At 40.0% G+C, this 13235-nt stretch overlaps 1 protein-coding gene across 2 annotated transcripts in view; it reads right to left on the bottom strand.

Annotated features, from left to right (window-relative positions):
* Positions 1 to 461: 461 nt before the first annotated feature.
* Positions 462 to 13235, bottom strand: part of CUNH7orf31 (chromosome unknown C7orf31 homolog) — a 29776-nt gene continuing 17002 nt past the window's right edge. For both annotated transcript variants that reach the window (XM_031381886.1, XM_031381885.1), the window contains 3 exons: positions 5357 to 5531; positions 4960 to 5051; positions 462 to 1681 (listed from right to left, as the gene is read on the bottom strand). In XM_031381886.1, coding sequence (XP_031237746.1) covers positions 869 to 1681; positions 4960 to 5051; positions 5357 to 5531 — 1080 coding nt within the window. In that variant the 3' untranslated portion in view covers positions 462 to 868. The remainder of the gene's footprint in view (positions 1682 to 4959; positions 5052 to 5356; positions 5532 to 13235) is intronic.

Here is a 13235-nt window from a genome sequence, read left to right on the forward strand (position 1 = left end):
CATCAAGCCACAACTTTTCTTGCCAAAATTGCAAACCTAATAAATTGGGTCATCACAAAATAATTTTATCCATATAAAATAGATGTTTTCTATCAGAAGGCTAAGGGGAAGGAAACACATATAACCTGTAATGTGTACATGCAGGTAATGAACATTCAGGGTTCATCTTTCCGACTTGTCAACATACTTTTATTGAAGGTATATAGCTTGGAGAGCCACTCCACCCTCAGTTAACTGAGGCTTTGAATTCTACCCCGCTCCGTTTTTTTTTTGTTTTTTTTTGTTTTTTTTGTTTTTGTTTTTTTTTTTTTTTTTTTTTTTTTTTTGTTTTTTTTTTTTTTTTTTTTTGAGACTGGGGTTCTTCTAGAACTCACTTATGTAGACCAGGCTAGCCTTGAACTCACAGAGATTAATTTTACCTCTTTTGCCCATTATTTTGTTAAAACATTTACAGAAAGAGATTGTTGATATACTAATTTTATTAAAGCACAATACATTCTATAGCTGTCTGTCAAATCTTCGATATTTGAATTTTTTTCAATTTTTTCATTTCTCACAAAATGATGATGTGAATTTTGTCTACACATTGATTTTCATGATTTTGGAAAACTTCTTCAGAGTATAATTTGAAGATGAAGTTAAACACTATTTTTTTTCTGGCTCTGATATTTTGTTGACAAACTTAAAAATGTTTTGGGAAGTCAGGACATTATTTTGGTCTCTCTGACCAGATCCTAACTTAAATTCTTGAAAACACAACCTCATTAATGTCATTATGGCTTAATACAGAAACAGAATCTAGCCAAATGCAGGGCACTCTGTGACGTATTTTATTTTCTTGCAAGAGGCTGGGTCTCAAGGGAATATCTCAATTATAGAAATAATGGCCATTGTAGCCATAAAAGTGATGTCTCATCCCACAATGCAGTTTATCTCGGAGGTCTTTTTGTTCTTCTTGAATGGAGTTATGCAAACGCTTGTGTGCCATAGACTTTGAAAATGTGTTCTTAAGATCTCGCAGGTTGGGATGATGCTTGGGCACTCCAGCTCTAGGAATCCAATCTAAAATAGGTCTTGTTTCTTCATTGTTTTCCATGTCCATGCCCAAATATTCTGGTTTACTTAAAAAGTTGTCAAAAGTGAAATCAGCTATATCTGTTTTGTTTTGAAGAATATTAGACTTACTGAGGCGAACAGGGTTTGGACCCACAGTATATGGGTCATGGTAGGCAGACTTAAGTGGTTCATAGTCAATGTAATGGTTTGACTTAGAGCGGGATATGGGTAGGGGCTTCATCTTCAGCTGTCTCCAGTACAAATCATCTGTCTTTTTAGTGTCTGTGATCTTTGGAAATGATTGTAGGTCATAAAGACTACTCAGGTGTTTTGATTCATAAGTTGGGGATGCATAGGTAGACATCAAGCCTTGTTCTTCCTTAATCTTCTCTTCAACATCCTGGTTTTTATTGGTTATTCCTGACAGGAGGTTATTATTCATTGCCATCATTTCTGTAGAACTGGGTATGAATGTATGAAAAGCACACAAAACTCTAGGCGTACAGTCTGGACAGGGAGGTGGTATTTGCACCGTAGGCTCCAGAGGTCGTTGGTTCTGCAGAAGTCGGGCAATTCGACCATCCAAAGGTCTGGAAGGTTTTAAGGCAGGATGGAATTTTTCTTGCTGTACCAGTGGAATAAAAGGGGAAAAACTAATTAATAAATATAATATTATAATGATATGGCCACAAATAGGCCAATTTCATACCTATTTTCACTATCTCAGTAAGTAGAAGAGGTGGGAGATATTAAGATGCCTCAGTATTTATTTGAAGACATTGGGCCCAAATATATACATCTTTCTCTTTTACAGGATTTAGGTAAAATGGAAAATATATGTTTTATTTGGCTATAGACAAGCTTTTCTGTGTGGAAATTCTTGCCTCTCAAAATTTCAAAAGATCCAGAAGGACCCACTGGACAAAGACTTTATGAAATCACGATTGCATTGACTACCCACCCTGTGCAGTTATTTAAATCATCTAGGGAAGGTAAGAGTTCTTGAGCCTAGGCAATCCCAGTCACCTCAGAGGTGGCAGGAAGTGGAGCTCCTGACTTCAGCTCTAAGACCAGGACTTGTAAAGTCTACAGTGGGGTCTAGGATCTCCTTATTTTGGGAGAGTGTAAGGGAATAAACTCGTACACTGTGAGCTCTCCTCCCAGTGCAGTAACATGCATTTTAACAAGTGTCCTGGGTGCTGCTGAGGCTGCTGCCACACTAAATGCTTTGAGAAGCTCTGTCTGCGGTGCTTAGTTGTGTCTGTTTCCTAGTGTTAGGGACTGACTGAGCACGTGGCCTTGCACATGCTCTGCCACTGAGGTATGCCCACTGCCCTGTCTGTGTAAGAGCTTTTGAGGTGTTTTAAAAGTATTGATTCAGTCAAGCTTGGAAACTGCAAAAATAGGAAGCATATTCAGGATATTATTACCGGAGCTATGTATGTGGTGGCGGGGGAGGGGAGGAAAGGAAGAGGTGGGATAGGTCTGTTTTGTGGCACTTGAATGAAAGCTGTATGCTTTTGCTTTGACAGATGTACACTTAAGATTTGTGGTGGTGGTGGCGCATGCCTTTAATCCCAGCACTTAGGAGGCAGAGGCAAGCAGAGTTCTGAGTTCGAGGCCAGCCTGGTCTACAGAGTGAGTTCCAGGACAGCCAAGGGCTACACAGAGAAACCCTGTCTAGAAAAACCAAAAAAAAAAAAAAGATGTGTACAGTTTTAGTGAATGCATACGTCACAATGAATGAAGAACAGAAAACTAAAAATTTTAACTCAGGTAAATTGTATGCATGTCAAATCTTAAAAGATAAATTATACTAAGATCTATACTTTAAAATGTGTAATAAAATTATTGATGGATGGTTAGAGGGACTAGATCATGTGAAAGACTGATCTAGTGTTGAATCTAGCTGGTGAATAAATAGGTCTTAAATGAAAATTATTTCTGTATGTTTGAAAATTTTTATAATACTATGCTAAATAAAACATCAAAAAGAAAACTATGCATGCCCGTAACGGGAAAGGTAGTGGTTCTGAGTGTGTGTCTGGGGGTGGGTAGGGATAGAGTTCATTTAGTGAGGTACTACTTACTTAGAAGCTCGGGCTCAGTTGGCAGTGCTTCATAAAACTGGGCATAATGGGAAGCCTATAACCCAAGCATTAGGGAACTAGAGATAGGATTGGGAGTTCAAGATCATCCTTGGCTACATAGAAAGCCTGAGGCTAGCCTAGGCTACATGACACCCCACGTTAGGAAAAAAAAAGAGTGGTAATAAAATAACAACAGTAGCATAGACTTAAAGAATAAAGGACTTTGGACGATCTTTCTGGAGGATGATCCTTCTGGACTGTCCTAGTTGGAGGCACTTCCATATTGGATCATTAATTGTTATAACCTTTAGCTAATCAAGATTTAGTAAGTGTGAGGGAAAGAAAGACCCCAGCTTTCTGATATGTTTCACTAATTTGCCATTAAAAAATAGGATATCAGATTTTAATAATATCTGCCATGTAAGCAACAGCTTTTAGTATTTTCTTTTCTTTTTTTTTTTTTTTAAGATTTATTTTATGTTTATGAGTGCACTGTTGCTGTCTTTAGACATATCAGAAGAGGGTGTTGGATTCCATTACGGATGGTGGATGGTTGTGAGCCACCATGCGGTTGCTGGGAATTGAACTAGGAACCTTTGGAAGAGCAGTCAGTGCTCTTAACCACTGAGCCATCTCTCCAGCCCCTTTTTTCTTATGATATATCACAGGCTGGCTTTGAACTTGATATGCAGCTGAAGATGACCTTCAACTCTTGAATATATTACCACTAATTTTCAAGTGCTGAAATCATAGATATGCACCACCATGCCTGGTTTATGAAATGCTGAGAAGTCAAACCAGGATTTCATGCATGCTAAGGTAGCATACTATCAACTGAATAACATCTCTAGCTTCAAGACTTGCATTTCATTCTTTAAGAAGCCTCACAGGGATTTTTATCACCTCTAAAACATGCTTTTCTGGAGTTAGTCATGCATATAGAGCACCTATCAGTGTCAGAGCATGTAACTAATCCAACCGAAAGTGCCCATTGCAGGTACATAATCAAAACCATTAAAAGCCCTTTGGTGGCTGATAAAGCACTGCTTATGGACCCAATCCAGGTGTTTGATTTGGAATCCCCTTAACAAATGCTGAAACTAATAGAAAATTAAAGTGTTTGTTGTGATCTAAAAATTATCCACATTTTATATGCTTATAGTTATGTATTTCCACAATTTATAGCTTTGAAAATTATGTTTTCAAAATTTATATTTATAGAGAATACAGTTTAGGCCTTCAGTAAACCAACACATGAATATTAGGTCATTTCACATTCTTTATATAATTGGTCTAATGATTGTATATTTTATTACAGGGCTTGATAATTTATTTTCAAGCCATTTATATAATCAATTGTCTATTGATATAGGCAAAAAACTTATTGGCTTTTGATTGAAATTCAGCCAACTCTCAATTATTGTGACTATCAGGAAGAAGTCAGTCATTTCTTCAAAGGTAATGAGAATGGTAAGATACACCACTCTGCAGAGATCCAGAAATGATCAAAAATCCTGAAGTCACTAGTTAGGTTTTACTTTCTGTAAGCAAATTCTTTTATGAATTATTTTATCAACAGTAGCGTGATAGAAAATGTGTTTAATGAATAATACTATGAGGAAGTTTTCTTTTTCCAAATAGTAACAAGGACATCCGAGTCAGCTCCAGTAAGTGCAGTTATCTTTGAAAACCAGCTAGAGTGTCCTTTTGCTTAGGTGGCCACCGATACACAAGACGTAAAACATGGGAAGAGCAAGGGAATGAGGCCTGGGTAATCTCCCCCAATAACTGAGAGCTGACTGAAATTACTTACAGGCTGTGAGTCAAATCCTATCTGTCCAGTTAGTTCTGCTAGCTCCTTTTCATGGTAATCATCCAGTTCAAGGGGGCTCATAGGACCTAGACCTTAATGGAAACATTGTCTTATTATTTTGGTAGAGTAAATGAAAAATGATAATTAAACTACTCTATAAATAGGAAAACCTACCCATTTTATCATGGGGTTAGTTATCAAGTTAGAACCAATAAATATAAGCCAGCCCTTCCTCCCAGTTACCCACTTAAGAGAAACTGAGCTTTCTCACTAATGTGGATTGCTATTTATAATGAGTAACATGGAAGAACATCAGAAAATGGAAGTTTGTGATAGATAGCATTTGTTGAGTGTTCCCTTTTTTTTTTTCATTATTTGTATTGGCGTGAACTCATACCTGTAAAATCATGAGTGTATGAAGTGAGCCAGTGAGACCTCTCAAGATTTCTTTGTATATTGGCGTCCTTTGCAGAGCTCATAGTATCCCATGGATTCACAGAGGAGTTAGGAGCAAAGGTTTTAGGAGGCTTGGGGTAGAATACTGGCTTGTTTTTCTCAACACATTTAGGAAACTAGAATATGAACAAAGATTGCTGTTATTGATTGTATCTACCTGAATAAGGACTGCTTCCCTGTCCCAGCAAGCAGCAGTTAAGATCATTTTCTTCATTAATTACAATATTCAAGCCAGGCATGTTAGCTGCAATTATAACCACATTTTATCACAAAGATGTTAACATCTCTTCTAAAAGTCTCTGAGAACCTTGGTTGGAGTTTGTCCCTGGATATTCTATTGCTAGTACAGTTTCATTAGACATCCTGAGGGTTCTATGTACTGCTGGCTGATTTTAGCCAAAAATGGCTGCTTCTTTATCTTCTGTCCCCGAAAGGAAACTGCATGATGTTGGCTACGGCTGACAAAGCCTTAAGTCACTCAAATTCAAATATAATGGCCATTCTTTATATACACTGGCATTCTACTCTTTAAAGAGTTGCGCATGTACACATGGCTAGGTGCATTTTAGTGTGGTGGCTGAGTGCTGCACTTAGCCTCAGGTCTTCCTAGTGGTCTCTTCTGCTTGCTTTGTCCTAAGCACCCCCTATACCCCCATTCCAGACAATGGCCACCTTGGGTTACCCTGTGAGCCTAGAACTGTTTATTAGTTTAGGGATATTGTAACCCTTAAGGATGGATACATAGAAGAGTCTCTAGACTGGTATGGAGTGGAAGACAGGAACATGTGCTACACGTGGATATAGCCTCCTTATGCCATGAAGTCCCCATCCCACAGAGAGGAGCACAGCCATAGGAAGGGCAGGGAATAATTATGAAAAGTTCCTGGGCCTAGGGTGAGATTGTTGCTGGCATTCTTGCAATGTTGAAGTAACTCTCATTTTAGGTATAGAACTCATTTACATAAGGTACTTGAGTCTGCATCAAGAAATATTAAATAGCTGGGCAGTGGTGGCACATGCCTTTAATCCCAGCAATTGGGAGGCAGAGGCAGGTGGATTTCTGAGTTCGAAGCCAGGCTGGTCTACATAATGAGTTCCAGGACAGCCAGGGCTATACAGGGTGTTTATTTGGGCTTAAAAGGAGAGAAACCCTGTCTCGAACCCCCCCCCCCCCAAATTAAATAACTACTACCTGTATATACTGCTAGTTAACCTATGGCTTGCTTACTCAGGGGTAAAGAAAGAAGCCCCTTTAAAAAGATTTATGTAATTATTAAATTACATTTGTGTACATACACACACACACACACACACACAAACAAACACATACATACACATATGCTTGTGTAAGTTTATACCATCCATGTGCATTAGGCCAGGAAAGCCAGAAGAAGGTGTTGGGTCACTTGGGACTGGAGTTACAGGCAGTTGTGGATACTGAGAAACAAACCAGGATCCTCAGCAAGAGCAGGAAGCCCTCTTTATCTTTTGCATTATCTCTAGAGCTAGCTTATTTGAGAACAAAACAAAACACCCTAAAACCATTGACCTTCTTCAAACACTGTGCTAAGAGGCTAGGCTAATGGATCTTTTCCTGGTTGAACTATTAATCACCTGCTGGAATGTAGTCTAGGACACAGGAAATTAAATAGGAAATGCAAGATTTCGTGCTGTTTATGGTGTTCTGGCAAGGAGTTTACCAACCAGGAAACATGTGACTGGGTGTCTGTTAAGGGGATGCTTCTGAGGGGCTAGTGAGAGAGGAGCTGATGGCAATCAGGACAGGTGATCACTGGGGAAGGGTATGTCCAGCATAGACCGTGCTTAGGACAATGGTGAGCACAGGCAGGAAGGTCTTCTGGTTGCTAGAACATTCCTTTCTAGGAAGACACTCCAGTTTACAAGAGGAATGGTATGTTTTCTGCAGAGCCCATGAAATATATATAGCTTAGTCATATGTGTGTGTGTGTGTGTGTGTGTGTGTGTGTGTGTGTGTGTGTGGTGTCCTGTCACCCTTGGACCTGGGTCTCTCTCACTGGGTTTGGAGCTAGAGCAGCAGCTAGAGTCTTAGCAATCTTATCGCTCTCTCTGTCTCCCTGCATAGGATTATAGGCTTGCACATGTGACATGTCTTTATGTGAGTGCTGGGATGTGAACTCAGGTCCTCATGCTTGGGTAGCAAGTTGCTCTTACCCGGGCTGGAGAGATGGCTCAGCCGTTAAAGGCTAGGCTCACAACCAAAAATATAAGAGTTCTGTTCCCAGCACCCACGGCTGTCTCTCCAGCCATGAATTAAAAAAAAAAAAAAAATTGCTCTTACTCTCTTAGCCATCTTCACAGACATAGCTCAATAATTTTTAATAAATACTTATTGACTTGGTACTAAATATAGAATTATGTGCAAAGTTCTGAGGGCTCTGTACTAGGCAGGAAAACTCTACAAATCTCCATTAAAAGTCATATAGTGACAATATTGTAAGTGTAATTTTAGAACTTTTTCTTTTGGATGTGCTTTAATTTCGAATGATGGTGTTTATTTGGGCTTAAAAGGGGATAAAGAGAAAGCTTATTGCAGATGGGTGCCTCCTCTAGAAGGACGTTAGCATTTTCAGACATGACTTCTCTATGGACCCTAATTTATTTAATTACACTGAATCACACTAGTAAGTTATGATTGTGAACTTTGATAATTTACATATGGAATGAAAAAAGACACAAATGAGAACAAATAAAGTAGAAGATTTCTCTGGTATCTAGTTAGGACATTGGAAGAAAGGACTGGAGAAGAGAGAGTATGCAGGTGTGTGAAAGAGCATTGCAGATCAGGAGTTTCACTCTCTGACTACCCTCAGTGTGGCTGGGACTGAGCCGGAGGAGATGAGAGGAGGTAGCATGGAGAGGGATGCTTATGGGTGTCCAGCTCTTTGATCAGATGACATTAATTTAAAAGGTTTGCTTGTGAACTCACTAATTTTTATGGCAATTTAAGGATGAGTCTAGATTCCCAGTAAGTGACCACTGTCCCAGCAATGAGGCTCTGGAGGTAGGTGGGGATTTTCAACAGAAAGAGCAAGGCAGGTTGTTCACCTCTTTCATATGGTAAAATAAGTGAGCTCTCTTTCAAGTGTAAGTCAAAAGACTTTGTACACATGCTTGGGTGGAAGGAAAGCCATATTGCAGTGAACATTAAATTAATAAATAGGCTTAGGGAGACTGAAAATTGTTCAAATTAAGCTCAAACTTAGTGAAGTGTGTATAGTGCCTCCTTCTGGGATTATGTCTCATTTTACTCAAAAGATGATTACAAAGTACATTTCACCCTAAAGAGACTTTATATCACAAACCTAATACTAAGTGCACTCTGTTCTTGATAAATAAAAAGGGCAAAAGGATTTAGACTAATTGGCAAATGGTGACATAAACAGCAGTTTACAAATATTAAAACTTGCTGATGTTTACCGATTGTGGAAGGGAAAGTATGCCTGGCTTAGTAATCTCAGATTTCAGAAGCAAGAAAGTAGTGGAGAGAGAAGACCTGGTTTGAACAAGTACTGAGAAATGACATGGTGGGGAACAGGGAGTCAGATCAAACATAGTACCGTGGGGGACTCAGCAATCCTTATAGTATGGGCTTCACGTGTAGGTCAGAGAGGATGAAGACAAGGTGGCATTCAAAGGATTCTGTTACAACTAAGCCCCAGGGGAGTGAGATAGCTTGCCAGGAAGCCTAACAGCCCGAGTTTCATCTCAGAATTCTTGGAAGAAGGAGAGAATGACACCAGGAAGTTGTTCTCTGACCCCCATGTGCATATATACACACCACCACTGCTGGGCGAGCACCTTGAACCCTGGCACTTGGGAAGCCAGAACAGATCACAAAGGAGATGAAAGAGGCAGGTGGATCTCTGTGAGTTTGAGGCTAGCCTGGTTTACAGAGTGACTTTTAGGAAAGCCAGGGCTACACAAAGAAACCTTGTTTAAAAAACCAAAACCAAAACCAGAAAAAAAAACAACCCAAAAACAAAATAAAAAACCAACCAACCAACCCAACCAACCATACAAACAAACAAACAAACAAAAATCTTCGGTTTATATAAACTCTCCCAGTCGAGTAGCAAGAGGAGGGACCTGGGAGAGGAAAAGTGCAGGGTAGTACCCAGGTTCACAGAAAGTGAAGGCTGATGCTTAGGTCATAATACCAGCAGCTCTTAGAGAGGGCCAGGCTTGGTTCCCAGCACCCACATGGCAGCTTACAGCCATCTGTACTCCAGTTCCAGGGTACAGTGCACTTTCTGACTTCCATAGGCACCAGACACGAACACTGTACACATACACAAGCACTCATACACATAAAACCAAAAATAAACAGAAGATGATGAACCAGAATGTAACCCCCCCCACACCTAGTGGAGTACAAAATTTTATTAAGGTTAGGGATGGTTTGAAAAATGATCAAAAAGTTGAAAATAATGACTAATTAGAAAAGATCACAAAGGAGTTTAAATATTGAAACATGAAAAAGAATAAAGCCAGTGGAAAATATTTGGACAGAGCAAATATGGGAGAGACTGGGATGTAGTTCAGTTGGTAGTATCATTGCCTAGCATGAATAGTGCCCTGGGTTCGATCCCCAGCACTGCATAAAACCAGTGCAGTAGCATATTCCTGGAATCCTAGTACTTGGGAGGGAGGCAGGAGGATCATAAGTTTGAGGTCGTTCTTGGCTACAGGTCAAGTACGATGCCAGCCTGGGCTATATGAAATCCCGTTATAAACAAACAAATACCTAAAAACACCCCCTGAAACATTGCAGGAGATATATATACAATATACTCTTTTCTCAAAGTAGTTGTAATTAGTTGATAAGCTATAAAACCAGTGTGGAAGGTTATTGCTATAGAGTATAGTAGGTGTTAGCAGAGAAAATCCCTGCTGGATTAAAATAATAGCTTATCCAGTAGTTTTCAGTTTTATATCATCCTCCAAACTTTTCATGTTTGTAGGCTAGCTTTACTGAAATCATACAGACAGTTAATCAGAGCTCAAAAAGAAACAATATGTCTCCCATATCTCTGAGACAGGAGATGCCAACAAAGGACAGCTATTAACCAGAACAAAGGGCGTCTGACTTGGATCCCAACTATGTTTCAATAGAAACAAATTGTGGTGCTGAGCCCTGGAAAATGAGAACATTTTAGATAGGCAGAAAGGCTGTGGAAGAGGGGAATCTGTTGAGGAAAGAGCAGATGAGGGGAGAAGTAAAGCTTGCTCAGAAGCCTTCCTAACTCACTACCTCACTGGGCTTCATAACCATTTGGGCAAAGCGGAACCCAAAGGGGAATGACATGAAGAGAGCACATGGTAGAGACTATTAGAACATGAAGTAATGGGGTGTTCACTAGGATAACCTCTCACAGTTATGTTACTTATGTAATAGATTTTTGCCTGAAAGAATCAGAGGTCCTGTGAGTTTTTATTGGCAAAACTTTTTTTTTGTTTTTTGTTTTTTGGGTTTTTTTTTGTTTGTTTGTTTTTGTTTTTGTTTTGTTTTTGAGACAAGGTTTCTCTGTCTAGCCCTAGCTGTCCTGGTACTCATTCTATAGACTAGGCTGGCCTTGAACTCAGAAATCTGCCTGCCTCTGCCTCCCAAGAATTAAAGGCGTGTGCCACCACTGCCCAGCTTTTGCAAAAACTTTTTTAAGTAATAGTTTTTCTTTAAAGTAACTAATTTTTAAAGGATATAGAAAGCGAGGTCCAGTTAAAATGGTTGTGTAAAACAGGATTCAGACATACTTCAAATCACAGAGGGGAGTTGTTTATGTTATGGACAGCTGTATGTCACTGCAATGTCACAGTGGTTTTTCAGGTAAAGCTCAGATGTTTCCAACCTTACGTTATCAATGCTTACCTAGCTCACAAAGTCTTGAATGTAAGGCGCTAGCTACTATGTGGAGGAACCTGGCACTGCCTCTTAGAAACCGCTTGGCCAATAAACACTAGCTATTGTTATTTTCAAATGCCTAGATATATTCCCTCATGTTTAAAAATGCCCCCCTTTTATCCATGTAGAGTTCTTCACAGGGGTGAAGAGTAGGGGCAAGCCTCACAAACCTGAACTCTATAATCACCGCATAGTCACAAACTAAGGCAGTGTCCCCACCAATGAAACAGGCTTGGCGAGAGGAATCTTAGAAAATTACTGTAAGACTTAAATGATGGATCTTATAAGGTTTGTGTGCAGCAAATGTAACATACTATGTTTCCTCTTAGACTCTGATACAAATGCATTACTAATGACTGGCATGAAAACAGCTGATGAATCTTTCTAAAAATAAACTTTCCCATTTCTTGTATGCTTAGGTGGAATTACTTAAAGTACTTAGTATGTGATGAATCACAAGGGTGGAGTTAGAGAACACAAAAGATGTGAAATACGGTCCTTCCCCAGTGTAGTTTGAAGGACACATACATACACACAACTGGGTTTGTCTTATGACTCTTGAGATGTCCCTTAACTGTCACAAGTATGTGAAATCATTAATATAGTAAGAAAATGTGAAAGCCAAGATGGCACATTTTTTTATCTAGATATAAAATGAACAGTCCACCATGTGAATTTTTTTTTTTTTTGAGACAGGGTTTCTCTGTGTAGCCCTGGCAGTTCTGGAACTCACTCTGTAGATCAGGCTGGCCTCGAACTCAGAAATCCACCTGCCTCTGCCTCCCAAGTGCTGGGATTAAAGGCGTGAGCCACTACCGCCCGGCTACCATGTGAACTTTTATGAGTCTGATACACGTATTGTATATAGGTATGTGGGTGGGGGTAGGATGGGCATGTATATGTTAAGGGGTGCGTACATGCCATAGGTTAACACTGGGTGTCTTCCTCTATCATTATGCATATTATAATCCTTAAGCAGGGCCTCTCAGTAGATTCAGCTAGATGGTTTGGCTAAGTTCACCCTGTACCCCTGCATCCCAGCTTTTTATGTAGGTACTGGAGATCAGAATTCAGGTCTTCATGCTTGCACAGCAAATACTTTACCCACTGAGTATTTCCCTAGCGCTATCTTGTGTATTTTATAAGTGTATCAGGTAAAATTATATTAATTTCCCCTTAAACACACATTTTGAAAGGTACTTACGAGCCAGTCCCATAACACCCAGAGGAAGCCCCACTCCCAGGCACTCTAACACACTCAGGATCAGAAGTGAGGACACAACATCTGTCCCAACACCGGGAGTAACTGGGGCCAGCGGGACCAGGCACACAGTAACTCCATCAGCCCAGTGGCTCAGGTTCCTTTGGTCTCTCTCTGGGCTGGTGCCCTGAGCAGACCTTGGGCACAAACTCTGCAGCCAGTCCCAAAACACCCAGAGGAAGCTGCTGCACTCCCAGGTGCTCTAACAAGCCCAGGATCCCAGGATCTCAGGATCACAGAGATAGCTTGACTCTGAGGAGTTCTGACACAACCAAGATCACAGGAAGGACAGGCTCCAGTCAGATTTAGCAAGGGCAGGTAGCACTAGAGATAACCAGATGGTGGGGGGCAAGTGTAAGAAAATAAACAACACAAACCAAGGTTACTTGGCATCATCAGAACCCAATTCTCCTACCATAGCAAGTCCTGGACACACCATCACACTGGAAAAGCAAGATTCAGATCTAAAATCACTTCTCATGATGATGATACAGGACTTTAAGACATAAATAGCATCCTCAAAGAAATACAGGAGAGCACAGGTAAACAACTAGAAGCCCTTAAAGAGGAAAAACAAAAATCCCTTAAAGAACTACAGGAAAACACAATCAAACAGGT

This window comes from Mastomys coucha, unplaced genomic scaffold (assembly GCF_008632895.1).
Source record: "Mastomys coucha isolate ucsf_1 unplaced genomic scaffold, UCSF_Mcou_1 pScaffold20, whole genome shotgun sequence".
Lineage (NCBI taxonomy): Eukaryota > Metazoa > Chordata > Mammalia > Rodentia > Muridae > Mastomys > Mastomys coucha.